Source organism: Camponotus floridanus, unplaced genomic scaffold (assembly GCF_003227725.1).
Source record: "Camponotus floridanus strain SB8 unplaced genomic scaffold, Cflo_v7.5 scaffold28, whole genome shotgun sequence".
Taxonomy (NCBI): domain Eukaryota; kingdom Metazoa; phylum Arthropoda; class Insecta; order Hymenoptera; family Formicidae; genus Camponotus; species Camponotus floridanus.
The window spans coordinates 2,004,520-2,027,412 of NW_020229414.1; the positions used below are offsets into that span (position 1 = coordinate 2,004,520).

At 37.0% G+C, this 22,893-nt stretch overlaps 1 protein-coding gene across 1 annotated transcript; it reads left to right on the top strand.

Moving 5' to 3' along the window:
- The first annotated feature begins 2,181 nt into the window (after positions 1-2,181).
- Positions 2,182-19,120, top strand: LOC105248298. The gene is made up of 4 exons (XM_011253028.3): positions 2,182-2,478; positions 13,898-14,158; positions 14,698-14,910; positions 15,355-19,120. The coding sequence occupies exons 2-4, from the start codon at positions 13,904-13,906 to the stop codon at positions 15,691-15,693; spliced, it is 807 nt and encodes a 268-aa protein (XP_011251330.1). The 5' UTR covers positions 2,182-2,478; positions 13,898-13,903; the 3' UTR covers positions 15,694-19,120.
- Positions 19,121-22,893: the final 3,773 nt, after the last annotated feature.

Here is a 22,893-nt window from a genome sequence, read left to right on the forward strand (position 1 = left end):
CGTTAATTTAAGTATATAAGTTTTGATTTGACACTTATTTTTCTTCTGTGTATTTACCACAAATCTATTATTTTCTTTTATAACTTTCTCGCACAATCGTAAGTCGACGATCGACATAGTCGATTATACTCGATATATCAAAGCGATCATCTTTTATCGCAAGCGGTAAATAGTAAATACGAGCTGTAGAAATGCGAATATCGTGGAGTGACGTTACAATTTCGCGGATTTTCATGCCACAGGAGGAAGACTCGCATAAATCCTCTTATTTATCGTTCGCCTTTTACGCGGGAATACATCTGAGACTCGATGCAGCCGCCTGGTCGATTGGATTCGTGACATATCACGACCGGCAATAATGCGCATCTTCGTGTAAGCAGCGTCTCCTAGATTTATGTACCGTGCACAGGAGATGCCTATTAAGCGACGCGCGAAACGAGTTTCGTATTTTATACGTATATCCGTCCTCATAATTTACAGTTACACACACTCGGAGAGTCGGACGTACAATTCCGAGCAGTCGTGCATTTCGGATCTACGAGTCGGGACGATTTATTGGTTAATCTCGCGCTCTTCTCGCAAATTTTTCATTAACGATAACGGACGCGAGAACCGCACATCTATGTAAAAAAGTTGTGTTTTTATTAAACGTGATGCGGCAGCAATCTTTCGATCCGATCTTGGATGCGCACGCGAGAGGATTTCTTTCGAAATGGAAGAGCCGAACGTGTCTTCCTCTTCGAACAAACGACGATGAGAGCCTCGCGTATAATTTTACAGCGGTGCATAAACCAGATGCAACGATAAGTGCCACGTCTGCTGATTGATGAGTGTATAACGTAACACTTGTGCAGCCCCGTTCTCTTTCATCGGACGCAAACGCGAGACGTAAACGACGGCAGAAATTACGGGCGATTACGCGAGCGCCTTTCAAGCATGAATGAGATGTACGCGCGTGACAAGTTCCGTCCTGAAATTTTCGCTAGACGAATCTCGATGCTAGTGCTAGCACGTGCTCAGCTACGATCTGACATTTCTGCTACAATGCGCAACGAACCGATCCCGCGCGATCTCCGACACGTGTAGAGAAAGCGTCGTGTGGCTCGAGAACCATATACTTTTTCTTTCGTCTCACGAAGAACGTCTTTCGAGATGTTCAGATCGTTGTCATCGAGAAAGAGAGAGAAAGAGAGAGGAGGGATTCTCAACAAATTCTTGCGACACGCGTCGAATTATGCATGGGATTTTTCAAGTTATGCGTAAAGAGAGTTATTTTATTGAGAGAGACGCCGACTTTCGAAACGCCGAGGCTAATCGACAATCAATCGACAAGATGGATCATCGCAGATAAACGTCGACGAAAATAAAGAAGTCACCTTTTTATCTTGCGTATGAAAGATAGACTTTACTCCGTCTTTCATAACGCACGTTTCACGTCATAGATGAGACGTTTATCATACAACGGTTGCAGCAATAAAATGGAGTAACCAAATAAAGCTATGTAAAAAGGTTCTTTTTCAAATTTAAGGGAATGCCGGAGTCTTGTTTTATCGATAAAATGTTACATTTCATTTTTGTCCGAAATCTTTTTATTAGTTGCACAAAATAATAAATATTCCTCCACGATTAAAGTAGATAAGGCCTTTTATATTAAGCAAATATTATTATGACCTTTTTACGATTTTCCAATTTTTTTAAATTTTTAATATAAAACCAGGAGGTTCCCGCTTTGTTTCTGTATGTACTTTAATCGCGGAGGAGCATTTATTATTCTGTGCAATTAATAAAATGATTTTGGACAAAAATGAAATATGACATTTTATCGGTAAAACATCCTCTTAAAATAAAATCGGGGCTTAATATCATCCATTAAATGGGAAAAATCCTTTTTATTGATTACAGCAAAAGCCAAATCAAGTTTATTGTCCGGCAAAGAGGCAAATCCTCCATTCATCCTGATGTAAAATCCGTGCGTAGGAGTCTAGAATGCGCGATAATCTCAAACCTGTCTGTCCGGCGAATCGCACGCGAATGGGAGCGACAACGTCGAAAGGAAGATTGACGACTAATCGATCGTCGAGATCGTTAATTTTTCTTCCCACGCTCGCACCCGGAGGAAAGAGACTCTCAGATTACTCTCCATTTCCCCACCGTCGAGATTCTCGATCGTGGGCATCGCAGTCAGTCGTCTCAGTCGCGTGTATCCGCTCGACTCGGCGCAGAAGTGCTCGCGGGAAGGTCTCAAGGCGATGATAATTTTCGCGTCCGAGGATCCTGGCGTCTGGCGGAGAGCTCTCTTATCCGGTTCGCGTGCGACGAGCTTGCGTGTCGAGGAATCGCAAGGAAACGCGAACGCTGGTTCCATACGTGAGTGCCAAGAGCGCAAAAGTGTCCGGGTCTTATTGACGCGGCCGTATTTGCGACGAGTCCTGTTTACCGATACGAGCGGTTGACGCAGCAAGGATCTCCTCTGAATGGGTAATGATCGCAAAATAAAATTTGAGTCGACCGTCGTATTTTCCGGACAGTTCTCGGAGAGAATTTGTAAGAAGAATTTTATATTTACACGATCTTATTCGTGACTTGGATATAATACTCTACCATTCCCCAATGATTTGTGCATTATAAATGATAGTATGAAACTAAGAAAATACTCGAACGTGATGTCGTTGCGTTATTCTTTGAGAAAATCTTCATCGGAAAGAGAATTTCTTCCTTACGCTTTCATGTGTATATTTTATATTTTTCCTTGTATACACATATATGATACTCATGTAAGATTAATTTTGTTTGATTCCGCTGGATCGTTGCCCATTTTTCTTTCCACTATATATTTTATAGGATAGCATCGTGAAAAACTCGATAACATTATTTTTCTAAATAAATATCTCTCCCGAGGAGAGAATTTTCGCGAAGAGAGTGTACGTGAATCCCCATTCAATGTTTTGCAGGACGTTTTATATCGGCATTTATCGGAGCGAAACGGGTTTTTCAGAGAAAAGATGCGATATATGTTTATCGGAGTGAAACGAGTTTTCAAAGGACAACTCGTAATATCGAAGCAGATCAACATTTCTCTCTCAGTGAAAGAAAGATCCTCCTCAGGATCTGGGTTGCTCGTGACTTCTTCATCACCGTTAATGCCATTTCGTAATAGAACAGTCTATCCGTTGATATGACGCATATGATCGCGAGTATAGAGCAACAGAAGGTATCAGTTGAGAAATGTCCGATCGTTTCCAAGTGATCCCTCTGTAATTATTGCGATAATTGACGGAAATACAAAATAGTTCCCAGCTCTCTAGTTAACTGCTTATTTGACGGCAGAACATTCTCTTTCTATCATATCGCGATAAATATACCCGTTGCTTGTGTTCCATTTCTATTGTGTAATTCGTGAGTGGACCAAACATGGGAACTGAATAGTGAATTGATAGTTACACGAAAAAAACGAAATACACTTTATATAATATACAAATTTATGTAATGCAGAGAAAGAAAAGAATAGAGAAAGTAGAGATAGAAAGAATAATAATAAAGATTTTTACAAAAATAATAGGATATAGAAATAGCATATTAATTTTTTAATGATAAAGTGTTTATAACTTTTCAATAATTTATCTAATAATTATAGATCTTATCTAATTATAGATCTTCGCATTATGAGGAAAACTATTATGTTATTTGTTCAATGATTTCGATTACCCCACTCGAACTTGTAGATGCGTGCATACATTAAGATGCAAATATATCGTTGTGCAATATCATGTCTCAATTATCGATTAATAAGCGATTCAACGTAAATAAAATTACACTGATATGTATTTTGAAATCTTCGCTTTACAAGTCACACGGAATGATTTAATATTCTTTTGTTGAAAGCTCAAAGAAGGTCAAGGCTCCAACAAATCATCAGATTTATTTGACGCCGTTTTATTATCTTCGAACAGACAGAGCACAATCGACTTGCACAATTTATTATCCTTACAAAATATATATGGCAGAAAAAATCGCAAACGTTCGAGAGAATTACAAGCTGGTATATTGCATAAATCAATCACGCAAAAAACAAATGTGATCAAGATAGTCAAAGATCAAGGATCAAAATTTATTTGTCGAGTGAGATCTCTGCGAAATGATTAGCTAATATTCACAAAGTTATTTATTCTAGTTATTGCTAATTCGAAATATTACTTGAAACTTATTCCAATGTTTATTATTTGTATTATTAATAAAAATTTAAATTATTCACAACATATATCTTTATATTTCATATAAAATTTTAATACAGCATTATTAAAATTAATATTTCCTGATAATTTCCTAATAAAAATTAAAAAAAAATAAAATTTAATTGAAATTTAATTCGTAAATAAAATATAAACATTATTACTGGTAATAACCTGTAAAATATACAGATCGTAAATATTCAAGCAAGTATTCAACCGATGACAGTTAATGCCAAATAAAAAGGATACAATTTATATTATTATTAATTACCGTTCCGTTATTATTACGATAATTATCGACTATAAAATTCGCACAACGATTATTAAAACATTTGTCTCAATTAAACTGCGATAGGCCTGTTTGACTAAGCGCGATGGCGAAACAATTCTCCCTTTGGGAAACTGAATATGTAGGAGGAACTAATGAAACGATAAACCAAGATTTGCAAGTTTATTGCTTCCCCAACACTTGACCCGGATTTAAACGCGAGAAATTCATTCGGTAATAATACTATGCTATGATGGCGTCAAGAAACATCGATGACTACGAGAAAGTATATTTCTCGCTTTAAATATTATTGTCTGCCTCTGCGTTCGCCTACGAATCTTTTTGTCAATCTCGTTCAGGTAGCAAGAAAACCTACGTAATTATTCTCGACAACAAGTATGACAACAAGGATCTCAAAATCAGACGCAATAATTCATGAAAGCAACAGATGAGAGAATTTAAAAATTTCAGACTAAATTATTTTGTCTCTCTCTTTTCTTTTCTATCAATTAATTTAGCATGAATTTATTCGCTTGGCAATTAATTTATTGATAGAAAATTTGGAAATCTCGCGATAAATGATATAATTTATGAATACCGAGATTTACAAGCTCATCTCAAGTGATATTCGAGCCGGATATCGGTAAAGGTGATTAATTCACGAATAATCCTCCGTGAATAATTGCGCGGTCACGAATATTCAAGAACCTCGATCACGAGAAAGTGATATTCGTCATCTGATAATTGGCTACAAATGTCTCTACTCGAGTGCTGTTAAGATTTCGCTACAAAAATCGCGGTTATAATTTTTATTAAGAACAATCTCTTCGTGATTCACTGATGATTTCCATTTAATCGTTTAATATGTAAGAACGGAAATTTATCGTTCGTTATCCAATTGACCTGAATATGAGATCAATTCGTGATCACTCGAGTGCGACGCTTCTCATTGATATAGTGAGATGTGCATTATCGAATAATAAATGCTTCCTGTCAAGTACACTTAACGACTGTTCTCTTCTACGTAATCGAAAAGAAATCGGTAAGATAGCAAGGAACTTATTATTTGATATGATCGAGTATCTTTCTGTCAAAAGTCTCGTCAACTGTCAGTGATTTAAAAATATTTTTTTTATTCCAATTTAATGATATATCATTTTTATATATTATAATTTATTAATATATTATTAGGTAATTTTTTATTTTATAATTTGTAATTAATTATTTGTTATTATTTTATATAATTTGTAATTATAATATTTAATATTTAATTGAATTTAATTAACAACTATACATATACGTATGTTTCTTTTATATTAGAAATATTATATTAAATATCTTAAGAAGTATGTTTATATATTTACTAAATTAAATTAATTATGTTAATATCTACAAATTAATATATTAAATTAAATTAAATTAAATTATATTTAAAATATTTAATATAACATTTCTAAAAAATACATAATAATTGGTATCCAATCCATTGACTGAAATTGAATGACTAGTAAGTTAACATCAAATCCGACGTCATGTTGGTTCGTCATCGATTATGCACAGTGATTCATGAGTGATCGAATACCCGCAAAACGGAGATGATCGCGAGAAAGTGAGCGATTCCGTGGCTGTCGCGTGTTCCCCTCGATTTCTCCGCAAGTGCCGGCAATTGATAAAGATGACGCCATTTCTCATTACGACCATTCATGTTCCCCCATAATAATTACGCTACTACGCGAGTAGTCACCCGTCTGGCATTTCTGTCATATCCCGCATGGACGACACGCGTGCACGCAGCACTTGTTTCAGGCGTGATGATGATGTGCGCACCTAATTGGCGGGATAATTATCGCTGTGCACACAGCTACGCGGTGAGTTTCGGACATGTCGGAACGATGACTGTCTCTCCCCGACATAATTAAGCCAATTTATCAATTATTTCAGCCCAAGGTTTTACGATCACCCGCTAATCCACTCTCTTTCCACAAGTTCCGAAAATTGACTACAATTTACATCAATCCAGATTAATTTCAATTATGAAATATATGCTATCGCTTATTGATTTCTAATGATACAACTGTCATGATAAATTTAATGAATATATTTAGTGAAATAGTCGTTAAAAGATTACGCAAAAAAAATTAATAATATAATTTCTAGCTTTCCATTTATTATTGTGAAGGAGAAGGAAATGCTCTGTGATTGGCACATAATTAAATTTTGCTGATTTAAATCTCTTCAATGATGTTTAGTTAGGTCGTGAAAAGTTCCCCAAGCTAACAACTGCGCAAATAAAAACTGCTGAAATTGCCGACGAATGTAAATAAAGACTGAAATTAGGTACTGCGCGTATTTAATAGTGTATATTAAACGGCGTGCAATTAGTGTGCGAGGGCAACGCGTGGTTACCGCAAAGTTGCATTAATCTCGCAACGATGCGCGTGTGCATCGCATAACTCGCGTTGCAACAACAACAACAGCATCAGCGGCAAAGCAAACCGACATTATATACAATTTAAACCGACATTGTTGCTGTCATACCCGACCAATGTTAACCTTAATTCTCACATCATCTCGACATTCCTTTCTCGTCACGTAAAATATTAAGACGCGAAATATTTCAGGCATCTCGCGACGTTAGCGTATCACAAAGAATGCAGAGCGGAACTTCCGTGCATCGCTTCTTGAATATTTCCGGAGAGCGAATGAAAAAGAGAGAGACAGAGAGAGACTAAGGGCATACTTTTAAATTAAAATCTATGAAAATAAAAATGTAGGAGATAAAAAAAATTGAAAGGAATGTAGACAAATTGCTAAGGAAATTGATATTAAACTACTAGGATATTATAACTTCGGCTCTGTAATTTTTCGGATTTTTTAAATGTTTTGTACACACTGAGAAAAATCGTTTGATTGTACCAACAAGACGTATATGATTGAAGGCATTTTGATTAAATCAAACAAGAATTTCTAATTATCATGATAAAACTTGATTTTTTATAACTAGAATGTTTAATAGATTTTACTATAAGGATTTGGTTAGTATTTTCTGGTTGGATCTATAAAATTTCTTGTTACATTAATTTCTTTGCTTGCCATTAAGCGGCGAGCCACTCTTAATTTAACTAGTATTCAATATTTACCATAAAATGTATATAAAGAACTAGTATTAACATTAAATCCAAAGTATTTTTTTTTCTCTTACGAGCAGTAGTGCGAGAAAGAGGACGCTAGCTCTCTGATTGTGTGTGTTTAAGCTGCATCCTCTTCTTGCATCACTATTTATCAGTTTAATTTCTAATTATAAACTGAATTTAAAATAATTTATTCAATAATCTGGATTGAATTTATCCAATAATCTTGTTGGAATTCAAAATATTAAACAGGCTTTTGAGATTAGATGGAAAAAATTTTAGATGACTTGATGCTGGCGAGTTTAATATTATTAACTAGAAAATTTGGTAAATTGAACAGGAAGAAATTAATCAGATTCATCTGGTAATTCCTACAAGAATTCTGATTCGTCCATTTTCCAACAGACATACTGGTTGAATCTACCAGAATTCTAATTAATGCAACTAGATTTTTTCTCAGTGCAAACTACATATTGTGAATTTAATTGTAAATATTTTCCAAGTTATATACAATATCTTTTAAACTAGGATAAGACTCCGTTTTAGCTCGTCGCGTTCCAAGCAACATCATATGATACAACAAGTGTTTAATCAGCACCTTATCTAATCAGTCGAGCTTCCTACGAGTCGGATATCACAACGCGACATTATTTCGCGATGCATTTTGCACATTGGATAAATGTCCATCTCGCTGCGTTCTATTAACAGACTTCACTAGACATAACAAACTCTACTGTCGCCCTGTCTGTCTGTCTATCTCTCTCTCTCTCTCTCTCTCTCTCTCTCTTTTGTCTTTATTACACGCTTTGTAACATAGAGAGAAGTTCGTGAATCCATGGACACGTTAACTATTGGGAATTCCAAAGTTCCTCGGTGCGTCACGCGCGGGATTCTCGCCGGTCGTTGCACCGTCCAACCGCATTTCCGCGCCGCGAATGCATCCCGCGTGCATATGCACCGCTAACTAAGGGTACGTCGCGGTGAACAACGGGGAAATGTAATGCGGTGAATGCAATGGAGCATCAAGATGGAAAAGACAATGGGGACAGATGGAGAAGGGAATGTCGGAAGGGGGGAAGCGGCAACCAAAACGGGAGAGACGAGGCTTGGACGAGAGAAGCAGACGAAAGATGGTCGCGCGTTAAAGTCGCGTCGATAGATTGCGTCGTCGTTTGTACTCGCGTTTATTGTCCCGTCACGACTCTCCATTCCGCGAGAGGAAGAGGCGGCTGTCTATCAGAAGATGAGAGTAAAAGAGAGACGGAGAGAGAGAGAGTTCCACGCAAGACATGAGAGACATCCGGGAAGAGTGTCACGAGCAGAGAGCCGCATCTCGGGAATACCTCTGCGAGAGATGCATCGCCGCACCTAAAACAGCATTCTAAACTCAAAGTAAAAAGGACGATTCGAAGAATATTCCTCTCTGCATCGTATCGCGATCGCGATCCATAACTGAATAAATTTCATAAATAAGCAGAATTCTCGCTCACGTTTACAATCGTCCCCATAAATTTTAATCAAAGTTAACCGAGATTTAATCCTATGCTACGTTGGCGTTCTATTTTTAGGGTGGGCCGGAAAATCAGTTACTGCACGGTTGGAGCCTTAACTGATATTTATGGAAGCGGTTTCTGCGGGAAGGGTTGAACCGAATTTCCGCGTGGCTTACAAAAGAAAGCAATTAACTGTGTACGCGCACGCTGTGTACGGCTAATCAGAACGAATGACCCGCGGAAGAGCGGGGCTCTAAACCCGGACAGGCCGACAATAGAGCCGAAGGCCTCCGGATTACCTACTTTTAATTGCGAGCACGTTTCACGCTCGACGAAGCGTTCGCCGCGCCGGACGAGCTATAAATTTCCAGCCGGAGCATTTAACCCCGTTGCAACCACAAAACTAATTAGTCTGGCGGTAATTAATCTTTCATCTCGAGCGGGCGACGTACTTGTCGAATCGCCTCGCGTCTAGCGCCGAAAAGAAATCGCGAGTTCCAATTTCTTTGTCGAGACTATTACTCGTTAGCTCACTTCGAATCGTTTCAATATTGTGTCTTTTTAGGAACCATTCAAATGACATATATTTATTATATTAATTAAATTATTACATATATTTATTAATTATTATATTTGGATCACATGATAAAATTTCTCTCGATATCGCTTCGAACTTAGGCTCTCTTTCGCGATTTATTTTGCTTGCACTGCAAGAAAAGATTTCGTCGAATCAATTAAATTTTAGTTGAATCTCGACCTAATAGACTTTTGGTTGATTTCAAGCAGATGATTTCGTTAGCTTAATCAAATCTTGCAATTGATTGAGAGTCGCTCTGAGAGAGAATTCGTACAGTTGATTCTGATAGAATTTTAGTTAAGTCAACTAGGCTTTTTTTAGTTCTCAAAGAAATGGTTCAATCAAATCTAATCAAATTTAATTGAAAACAACTGACTTTCATTTTTAATTCAAAATAACAACTGACTTAAAGAAAAATGGATAGAACTGATAAGATTTTAAGTCCGATAAATTCTTTTATTTGCCATTACGAATTTTTTTCTAAAAAATATAGAAATTAAAGTCTTTCTCTACTATTCAGTTTAATCAAGCAAAGCATTTCTTTGAAGCTACCAATCAATAAAAAGTTTATTTGGAGGAAGAAAGATTTAGTCGGCACGAATCAAATACCGTTGGTTCGTTAAACCTACCAAATGTTTTAGTAGAATTAAATAAAAAATTTAGTAGAGAGCCAGTGAAAAATTTCAACGTTTTAAATTTCACATTTAATTAACTCTACTAAATTTCTTTCTCGATGTAAAATAGATTTTTCATTCGTGCCAACAAATTCATCTCGGGTTCTTCAACAACGTAAGTTACGACGACTTCTGTCGATTCGACTTTATCGCATCCTTCGTCCGGAATTTCATCCGCAATTAACCCCGTCGCGACACGTCCTCGAATTTAATCCCTAAGTGCATTCCACGCTGTTTATCGCCCCTTAATTGACGCGATAAGAAACACGACCCACTTTCTAGCAAGTATTTTCGTGTCGCAATCGCGACATCGCGTCGCGAACGCCTACGTAACTTCCAGCTTGGGACAAAAAGTGTGGACGTGCCTGCTAAATTTCAACTGCGCGAAACTTTACGATGTCAGTGAGACAAAAAAGATCGAAAAATGTTATATAATATATTAACGTGTTTGGAATTATAGCTAAATGCACATTCTTTAAAACGTACTTTATATTCCTTTATATTTCTCTTTCAACAAATTTATTATCGCAAAAAAGAGGAAAATTATTTCATTAAATATATAAGATTCAAGAATAACTGGTCACTTCTTTTGCTAAATATAAAATTAATAATTGTTGCTTGGTTTTGCGAATCTAGTTTTTGCTTATGATTTAAAGAGAGGATTGTTCCTGCAAGGAAATTTTTTCGCGCATTTTTAACGATATTATTCAACAGCTCAATCAATATAATAACAATTATGAACAATTTTATAACAATTAGCGTACTTCAGTAATTACTTTTCTTAATAATTAAATATAAATAAATATAATATATTTAAAAAAATATATTAAATATATAAAATATATTGAATATATTAAATATAAATTTATAATAATTAATAATTAATCTCTAATTAAATAATTAATCTCTAATACGAGAAATCGTGGCGCACTTTAAAAGCGTTAGAAGAATCACTGGAACCTAGATACTTTTACTCGAGAAGAAAGGAAGTCTCACAGTCACCGCGATCCAATTAATCCGTCTGACAATTATCCTCCACGTCCCGAAGCGGAGCATATGCGCCGGTTTTCATGAGAATATGCGAGCCAGAGCGCGGGGTAGCGTGCGATCATAATTATCTGCAGTTTATCTAGGGAACGAAGCGAAGCGGGGGCCTCTCTCTTATCGCGCGCGCGAAACAATGGTTGCGCATCCCCGGTCGCAATGGTGGACAATGCACTTCCGGTGTGCATTTCGCGCACGCGGTGACACGGACCGGCTCGCGTTTCAATTTGTAACGTTACGCTACGCCACCGAGATATCTCGCAACGCGCACAATATCGGTAAATGCGGGTCGATTGTGAAAGGGAGAGTCGTTTCGGCGGGCGTGTGTGTCTCCGGCTGTATTTATTCTGCTTTTACGAGAAACCGTACGAAAGGACATTTTGAATTTACATAAATCAATATTAATGCATTAGCCCGCGCTGTCTCTATGTTTTACAGAGATTTCTCTCTCTCTCTTTCTCTCTGTAATACGATGCCAAAAATAAATAATCCGATGACTTCTTCATCCAATTTGCAACCGTTACAATATCGCGATATTCTGTTATGTTTTACTGACAAACAAATTAATATAATAAATTTCTGCTGTGACAACATCCCATCGTGCCAATTAACTTGGAAGAAAATCCCATTAATTTTCGGTCTACAAGAATAAACTTTAAATATATTTAATATAATTTAGTGTATCAATTGATATAAAAAAGAAATAAAAATTTCAATTCTCAAATTTTTGACATTCCGTAGTTATATTGAATTTAATATTATGACAAATTTAATTTCATTGACCTACATATCTCTATATGACTATATTTTTCATCAAAAGAATTTTTATTTTATTTTATTGTTTTTTTATAATAATCTAAAATCGCGTAAAATGTATATTGTACATATTTATGTAACTTGTCGATTCAAGCTGAGAGAAATTTTTATTATTTATTAAATTTATTCTCGAATGTGCATATGACATAAAATTGACATGTATATATTGGATATTCAAAAAATATCCGATATACAGATTTATATAAAAACAATTTTATATGAAATATAAATAAACGTGCTCACATTCTTTACTGAAAAAATAACTTTCCATTAACATTTCTCTATCTCTCCTCGTTTAAGGGTCAACGAGGTTATTACGCGGCGACGCGATGCGTCAGCAGCAATCATGAGTAACGGAAGAATGCGCTTGTCAAGTGCCAGAGGATCATTGACACGATCGCGTATCAGACGTCCTCGTCATCAATGAAGGGGTCGTTCGTAGTCATCGTAGTAGAATTTCTGCGTAAGAACCAGCCGAGCGATTGATTGCGTATAACTAACGATTAGTCATCAGGGCGAGTATCATTAAAAGCACGTCGATCGAATTAAGGCCGGGCTTTTCTCGCGCGCATTAAGTGGGTCGCTCCTGGATGCCGTTGGCTGATTAGCTCTCTCATGAAGTGGTTGTCGGTATCTCCTTCATTTTCTCTTTCCCTCTCTCTCTCTCTCTGTTCTTCTCTCTTGCGTCATCGTAGTATCGAAGTCGACGACCCAGTTTTTCTCACCTCTGAGGTCAAATATCGGAGTAAAGGGATCGTCCACCCCTGTAAAACCCCGCTCTCGTTCGCTTTTTACACCGTGCTCGTAAATCTTTTCCCATCAGACGAATTTAAAAAATTGTCGCAAATATATTGTTCTCTCGCTTTGTACATAAAACAATCGATCCTGCAACGCAACATCATATTGTATTATATTATCCAATATAACTATTCAATTTTGACATTTCTCGAATTTTAAAAATTTTTCTCTAATTTTTCGATAAAATATTTTTCCCACAAGTCCTTCGTATTTCGATTAATTGTCAGTTGTAATATCATCGTTTTGGAATGTAAATAAGTCGGATCATGTCGGACTCATGATTCTAGCTTTCGCTCCTATTCGACGAGTCCATTTTGCGATGACAATTCAAACTTCTGGGGTAGTCGGAGATACGCTTAATAAAGGGCGTTGTGGATATTTATAGGCCAACACCGCGGTGCTCGCGTGCAATTCAGTTATATACCAGAAATCGATGAGCTTTCGTGCGCGCACGCAGAGGGATGGCATACTTTCTCTCCCTTTGCGAAATAATAAACCCTCTCTGCGCCCAGTGTATCCCAATATTGCATAATGAATACAATGTTGTGTAATAAATTTTATATGTATTCTATTTTCGATACGAAAAATAAGAGCGTAAAGTGGGACGAAAAAAATGCTAAGTAAAAAGAAAAATAATTATTATAATCTCTCCAATAGCCAGAGGTTCGATGCAAGTTTTTTTCTTATAAACAGTGAAATGTGCATATTTTTCATTATTATCAACGACCTCTAAAAAATTCATGTCGACAAGGCACTGTCGACAAATTCATGTCGATGCGCAAACGGTGGATATAAGCATTTTCACGAAATTCAATCAATCAATCATATTTTTATACATTTTTGACATCTCTTTTTTTTCCTTTTCAGGCAACAATGAACGGACCAGTTTATGCGTCATCCTGTCCCGCATTGCAATCGAATCTCTCGCTGCACAGCTCATCCTATTACAGCGAGTATAGCGGCACTACACGAAGACGGCTATCTTCGACAGGCGAAGCGGACACTTCCGCCACATCGAGTTACGAGGGTAGCGACAGCTCCGAAAACAGCGATGAATCGCGTCTCGATCCCGTCAGTCAGGTGGAACGAGAACAACTTGAGACTTTCTTTCGCGGATTAAAGTCGCAGGTAAGCTTCAAGAATTAAATTATATACGCATTAATAAATGTTATAATTAATTAAGTTGAGATTCATAAAAATGTGAAAATAAAATGAGCAAGGTATATATCTGAAATGATGCACTAAACTTTAGGAGCGTATTTTAGAGATTAAAATAAAACTTTTTTTTCCTATGAACATGGTCCGCAAATGAACCTTTTCACCGAGCTAAAATTCGAATGTGTGAAATTGACCAAACACTCTAAACGCAAATTTATTTATCTCTCAAAAGAGGGTGATAGGTAACGTCAATACTTTTTTTCTGAAATACAGCCATATTTTAATTTTTTCCCCAAACTTTAGGGGCTTCTAATTCGGAGGGGGGTTCATTTGCGGACCCATGTTCATAGGGAAAAAAAGTTTTATTTTGATCTCTATGCTCCTAAAGTTTAGTGCATTATTTCAGGTACATCCTGTATAAACTAATAAATGAGCACGTATATATTATTTTTAAGAGATATATAGAAACAATAATTTTTTTTGTTAAAAATTTGCGCGATATTTCACAGGTATTCGTCTGCGAATCGCTGGCGAACCTGTATCTCGGCAGCGCCTCTCAGACCGAGAGGTGGGAGCTTCGTTTCACCGGGATACCCGTGGTGGTTCTCGATCTCGGCGAGACACGATCAAGATCCAAGAGACGGATTCAAATCTTACTGGCAGAACGCGGTACTTGCTTCACTCTCTGGCGCGAGACTATCGACAACCTCTCATCATACAAAGTAAGTAGTCAAGTTATGTATATCCACGGAATTAACTTTTCAACAGAGAAGAAATTTGAAGATATATCTCCAGTATCTCTCGAAATATAAATTATTGCAAATATATCATTACGTATAATCACCGATAAGCTAGCAACGGTAAATAATGAATATTTAATCTCGGGCTGTGCAACGTTAGACGATGTTAACGAAAGGGCTTCTTGTGTTTATATTCCGCTCAGTAAATTACAAAGCAGCTTGTATTTCAAAAGCCTGGAATACTTAACATCGTTTCAAATTCCTCGCTCGTGCTCGCAACGCAAAATAAAAATGAATTCGCGCGGTATTTTGAAGGCTAACGAGGTAACTTTCAGCGCGCAAACTGCTCGCGAAAATCGCTATTCGGTGCCACACGTTCCCTTCGTGCCCTTTCGCGCGCATTAAGAGACCTCGAAATGTTCGCAGGTGTCGGGACCCGCTTTTCACACCATGTGTCTCTCGTCGGACCACACTCGTCTGGCTGGGCTTAGCTTCGACAACTCGAAAGCGGCCAACGATCTGTGGCAGCACATAGAGCGTCTCGTCTCCTGCCCGGAGAACATCAGCCTGTCGGTGCCGGGCAAGAAGAAGAAGAAGCCCGTGCAGAAGAAGATCGTGCTGCCGGCCAAGAGCAACATCAGCCAGCCGTGCCAGTTCCAGCACGTGACCAGCGTGGACGCGGCCGACCGGTCGCGTTACTTCTCGCTGCAGACGTTGGTCCCGGCGCTGAGCGAGCTGGAGAATTCGCTGGAGGCGAACTTCTGAGACAAGCCCGACGCCTCCGCCAAGCTCTCCTAGAAACGACGTAGCGCGACGCCCGACTCCCGCCGCCTTCCACCCCGGAAGTGATCTCTCCGGGAAGGAAGGATGCGTATGTGAAGGGAGAACAAGGCGAGGTCCTCGAAAAAGGACTCCGGCGTCGCGAATTTCTGTCTCGAGAGCTGTCGTACGAGAGGCGAACGCTGAAAGACGACACCGCGGATATCCGATCGGAAATCCTTTTGTCTTTTTTGCTCTTCCTTCGGAGTAATTGTAGAGAGAGTCGAGTTAAAGGGAAGGAGGAGATATATCGATAAAGCTTTAACGACGAAGGAAAGGCGGATACATTTTTTTTTCTCAAAGAGCCCTCGCGGTTCCCGTAATTTTACTCGAATTCATCTTTATCTTCTCGTGTGTCCCCCTTCGATATAATCATCCAACTAGTTTGCTAAGAGTTAATGGCGTAAATTAGGGATAAGGTAACGCGCGCTGAATTCCGACTTTACATTATTTTCGTTTTCGGGACCGTTGTCTGAGAAGACAGAAAAGTCGAAAGGAGAGACCTCGAGGAGGCAAAGAAGCGCGAGAGGTGACAGGGAAAGGAGACGTGTCTTACTCGAGATAGACTAATCCGTTAGTGTCGCGTAGTCGTCTCCGGCCAAGGCGAAACATTCATCAATCTTTCTAAGCACTCTCGAGAACGATTGCGATTGATGTCTGCGACTGCGAATCTTGCCTACAGCCCGAGGCGAAACAGAAAGTTCCCCCGAGGGGAACTATCTGAGTCACGTCTCGCTCGTCCCGTTTTACTCTCCTTCTCTTCGATAAGTCCTTTTCCGAATCATGTCTATCAATGTCGTAGATTAACTATGAACGAAAAGAGAGACTATCGAACGTTACGGTTTATTTGCAATGATTATTTCTAATAGATTATTTCACTGTCATTATTATCGCGGGAATATTTGATTAAGCTCTTAATTTAATTCTGAATATAAAATGGAGGAGGAATTGTTCGAAATAAAATTCCGAAAGATTATAATATATGTAAATCATCAAAGTGGAAATAATTCACTTTAATTATCAATAAATTAAATTTGCAAATTTTTTATTTAAAACAAAGGAATAAATATACATATATTACATACGCATTTGTATTTTTTTCTTACTTTGCATGATTCTGTGCATATATTAGTTTCAAATTACCTTAAAGATTTAAATAGGAATGTCCTAATCTCGTAATAAAATGTAATGCGACAGTAGAAACAAGCGCTTTCGCGATAGAATGTCAAAGGCGCGGAACCTTGACACGAAATTAAACAGCGCGCGGTTAGAAGGAATCATGCAAATATATGCGAAACATACTTCCGGGAGCGTCGCATACACATTGTTACTCTATTCATCGTGAAAAGACAAGCTTTCTCTTTGGCGAATGTGAGGGAAACGTACGGTTTATAATTAAAGCCGTACGCTACCGTGCGGTGAAAATGACATCAAGGAGGCTCTCAAAGTGCATTATGCACTGTTAATAATTAGCAATGAAACCGTCGTTACGACGGAGCTAAATTTAATGCCTCCCCGACCGCGTTCAGCGGTAAAAAGCCAATAATTTCAGAAGGAAGTACTTAATATGGAGTGGCAATTATCTTTAATTGAAGGAAACCTCTATTTGCTCTGCCATTGTCACTCGGAGAAAAGGACGGGACACATCGCTGATTCAACACTCGTACCGAACAAAAAGATGTAATGCAGTTTTATGTAAATCAGCTCAAAGAGTTAGAATTGTTGTGTGAAATATTATGACCTAGTAATTGAAATAATGTTATATAAAATGTCGGAGAGGAGAACACTTTGTGCGGAACAAAGAATATCAAACAAGAGCCCGCTCTTCGTCAGCTCTAAAGTAGATTGTCAACGTAAGATAATTCATTGACGTCTCTATATAATAGCGGAATCGTAATAAAATGATAAATACATAAGATTGACGCGTCGATAAGCGATGTAGAGGTCGATATATACAAATCAAAACAATATATACTGCCGAAATATATACTACCGAACGTTCGTGCGAGATAAATTGTAAAATTACGAGCGATATCGTATAGAGTACTGGAAACAGACATTGTGCCAAAGTATATGAAATAATAAGAAGTTTAATTAATTGATACTCGAGCAAGATCCGCGCTTCCGTAAGACTTGGAAAGAGCCACAGTCCACAGAGTACACATTTTGTAATTTAGACTATTACAATAAATCCGCATCAGCATTGTTTCCAGTACGCTCGTAACGCTCGCGAACCGATTATACGATGTTAAATGAATTATTAATTAGAAAATTAGTCGGATCGACGTGCATGACATGTCCATGTATAACGAATTTTACTCCCTACCGTTTCGGCTCGTTAATGTGTCCGTAGATTTCGGTAGAAATTCCCGATCTTGTTGTCGACAACTTCTATGCTCGGTAAAATGTTAAAATATCTAGATCGTTATAATTCTGTCCAAGTGAGATAATATAAGAAAATTGATTTCTAAACATTTAATTGAAACATTATATTCTAGTTAAAGTGTCTCATTATCGCAAGATTAAAATTTTAAGATTTCAAGACAGAAGATTTCACAGAGTTTGAATTTCTATGACTTTTCCCGATTATTTTTCATCTTAAATTGCATCTTTTTAAAATTTATGCTGAAATCTTTTTAAATCTTACGCTGAAGTTTTACATTTTTCTCATGTTATTTCACTTGGATCCATAATATAAAGATGGAGACGAGTATTTTCCTTCTGCACAAAGCAGAAAATTGATTTCTCGAGAAAAACGCGCGCGAGAACGTCGTTTAAACGACGTTCGCAAGAAGACTGGTTTCACCATCCCCCGCGTGTCTAGACACAGTTAACAATAAGTACCTACGTAGTAATAGTGATTATTAGAACGATTTGATTTTATTCTTAGAATCAATTGCGCTTCAACTTGTTTGACATTCCTTCAGCGTCATCATCGTTTTTATCAAAGCTTCAAAATTTTCGCTTCATATCCATTGCGAATCAAACCTTTAGTGATTAAGATTAATTAGCATAACAGTATCTCTAAGTTAGATTCGCCCGGAGAAATTTTTTACCGAATTATCGTGAAACAGACGTAATGCTTTAACGCAAGATTTATACGCACACTTTGGTCACGCGAGTCGCAGATTTCTTTCGAGAGAAAATCCGGGTGCGTACATTCTAGACATTTATATAAATAATGTAACTTCGAATTAACGTTAATTTCATTATCTACGACTGTGATATAAACATATGTATTTGTATCGTTACGTTTCCCGTAACATGTATCTGCATTAATCAATCACTTGGAGACATAAGTTTATGAATATATCATATGTAATAATAATTATTATTATTGTGCTAATAAATAGTAACTTCATGAAGCAAAAAATTGCGTGAGTTTACTTACTGCTTTCCAAGTTATCAGTTGGAAAATATAGAAATTTTTTAATACAAGAATATATATAATTCTTTTCCTACCCATATAATTATTAAAACTAATCTAAAATAGTAATCTAAAATAATTAAAAATATATTTCCTTTACATTTGGAAATTATGCATAAAGATCCTTATATTTTTTTATTTTATAATTAATAAGAAATATGTAAGATAAAACAAATAAAAAGAAAATGTAACGTACAAGAAATGAGAATAGTAACATATCATAAACATATAACACTTCGTATATTAATTTTTAATTTAATTCGTATATTAATTTTAAATTTAGTGCACAGCAATTTTTTAAAAACAATTCTTTATGATATTTCGTCAGTAAATATACCATTATTCGGTATAAAACGGAGAGAGACACGAAGGCAACAGTTTCAGCGATCTTGCAGAAACCAACCTTATCGAATGGCGTTCTCTGCGAAAGGATTTGATACTCGAAAATTATTCTTTGATATTCTAGGTACAATAACGCAACATTTTAGCTATTGCCAGTAAAACGTAATGTTTTGGATAAATAAAATAATTAAATAAATTTTCCTGCATATCATTATACCAATAAATGTCAAGCAAAATGAATAGTATCAAGGACTCTTATTCCAATTTATAATCAAGTTTCATTTGTCTTATTGATTCTTTTTTCGTAAAAAATTTATGAATGATTCTCAGCTTGATTCCTAGCTATTGTTACGCGATTTCGAAAGCAGAAATGGAAGAAGATTAATATAATTCCGACAGTTAGTAAGCTAATCCTAATCCTAATTTATTATACAGGCGTAATTCGCTACAAAAAGCAATACTCGCGCAAAGTCGATAAATATCACGGATACGTATATTAACAATATTTCCTTCATATCGCGATGCGCAGCGAATAAATCATGGCTGGCGCGAAATGTATCGCGCTATCTCACCCCGTCGAAAATCGCGATACATATCCGCTGAAAGATCTCGCGCTTTGACGAGTCGTACAGGTGGAGGCTGCCTATGTATCTGGGTGCTCCAGATAGATGCGTCCGATACGAGATCGGCCGGTTGTCGAGCCGAGTCCCGAATCAAGTAATGACAGACCCATCGATGCCGCCTGCGTGCCACGTATCCCGCACTCCTGTGTTTATGGGAGTCATCGGATTTCCATCAAAGAATAATCGCGATCATGTGGGTGGACCTCGAAGAAACGAACGGTGGAGTGGATGGAGACGATATATATGTATTTGCTCTCGTACACGTTCGGGAAAGTGTATCCTTTGACACAGCAAACGGTCCTCAAACGAACGTCAAGTGTGCTCGTAAAAAACGGTAAAGCGACATGGTAACAAATTAACAAGACTTGAAGAGATGGGATATATATATAAGAACGTTCTACCTGTCGGACATAAATTATTTGCCACTCGAAACGCTTGTGTTCCCGACAAATTAGATTCATAAAAACGTTGAAGATATTAAGCTAAGCGTATTTTGTAATCGGCCACAATTGTATTCCCGCGTCAACGTAAGAATTTTATTAATTGAAAACGTTACGTGTAAAACACAGTCACGATTATTTCATTCTATCATTCAGAGATTAAATTTTAATTCTTAGTCGACACAGTTTATGTATGTGGAAAAATGTAATATAAAAACTACAGATCAAATTATGTTTTAAAAAGAATGAAGATAACTAATCGAAGATAAAAATTCGTTTTAAATATTTTTATCTATTAGCGGTTGAAATAAATACTTGTAATAATCACAATTAATTTTAACTTTAGCTCTATTGATGCACTTGCTAATTACCTCTTTCGATATGAAAGAATGGAGTCAACATATTTTTAAAAATTAGAAACACTGTGCTTTGAATTATTTACAGGAATAAAGTCAAACATTCGTCCAAAAAACAGAGCATTTTGTTAAAATTAGTATGTTGTTATTCGAATAACGGACATCGGCAGCAAATAATCTTCGTGAAGCAAATAAATCGCTATATTTTCCGATTTTTACACAAGAACGAGAAAACACGATAATGATAGCCGCAAAGTATATACTTAAAAAATCGCAAAAAATTCCAAGCGCCAGAGATTCCTGGATATTTAGATTTGTAAATGTACATGAAACGGACGATGAGATGGGTTAATGTTGTTAATGTTGCTAATTTCAAAAGTATATATAGGGTTTTACGTCAAAGCGCGCAGCCGTTGAATATGTATGTGGCCCTCATTTACATGATGTTTACGTTTATCGCGCGCTATGCAGCGGCACAATATTCTTAATGTAAGCTCAATTAACGTTGTAAGAGATGCGCCTATTATCGATGTGCATATAAATGGGCATAATTTGTGCGAAAATATATATAAATAGCAATAATGATTCTTAATAAAATGCAATTAATGATTCTCCTAATATTTTTTTAACTATTTAAATTACATTAAAAAAAACTGTCATACTTTTATTATATTACAGAGAGAATTTTTCAATTATATTACGAAAAATCAAACTACAGCTAATTTCTCTCTCTCTTTCTCTTTTTTGTTTTTTTTAATAATATTTAATAATTAAATTTAATAATATTTTTATAAATGCAAAAAAAACTTGAACTTTTAATCACCCTCTTCAAATTTCAATTCGATTATGCTACGTATAATCGTTATCGTATATTAAGATATCCGCGATTACATGTCGCAAATCGATTATCGCACTAAATAGGACACTCGCGTTTTACATGATCGTGAAGAAAGAAAGGAGGCTCGTTTACCCACAATTTGCAATTCTAAAGCGCATTTCGTCACTTGGTCCAAAGTTTCTGGCTCGCGGTTTATCGACGCGAGATGAGTTTGGGCTTCGGCTCGATCATGCGGTGCGATCGATTAGCGCCTTGCTCGAGGAACAAACGGGACGGCTAATTATTCGTCGACGAGGCGCGATTGTATGCAAAATCCCGGCCCGGTCGTCGCACCCGGAATCGCGGCGACACTTTCATCGTCGTCGTCGTCGACGCTGTTCGATTCAGTGGCATCGTTCGATTCTCCTCGCCGCAGCCCAAAACCTACATACCTAAAGCGAGACAGCTAGCAGATCGCGCGACGTGAAATCGCATTAACATTCTTATCGCGTATGCGACCAAGCCGGCTTTGTCGCCAACGTCTGCGTGCATAGCGAAAGTAAGGACAAAGTGATATCGAATGTTCCCGTTTACAAGATATTGAATTTGGAGATATTATACGCCATTTAAATTCCAACCCTGTATGAATATGCGTATGAGTCGCGAGAAAATTTTATTTTTTCCTGTACTATTAACATCCTTGATATTGCAGAATTGATAAAATTATATTTTCTTTCAATCCATACATTTATTACAAGCAAATAAATCATTTTATATCGTATGTATAAATTGAAATAGAATAATTTTACGGTATAAAATAAAATAATTTTATATCGTATGTATAAATTGTTCGACATATGTGTTCGAATTTTTTCGCGAGAAACGATAAGATATTCAGATTCGAGTCTGAATCTTTCGTCGAAAAAGGTGAATTTTCAGCAGTCTTCGATTCTCGATTCATCGCGGAAAACGTCGATCTCGCGCGATGGGACTGTAAATCGCTTGCGACTGTTAATCTCGCGGTTCAATCTACGATCTCGATATTTAGGAAGCTGATTCGTCGCCACAGTAGATCCCGTCTTGATTTACGATCCGCGATTCTCCTATCTCATCGGGAAAAATTCGCGATCGCGAGCGTGAA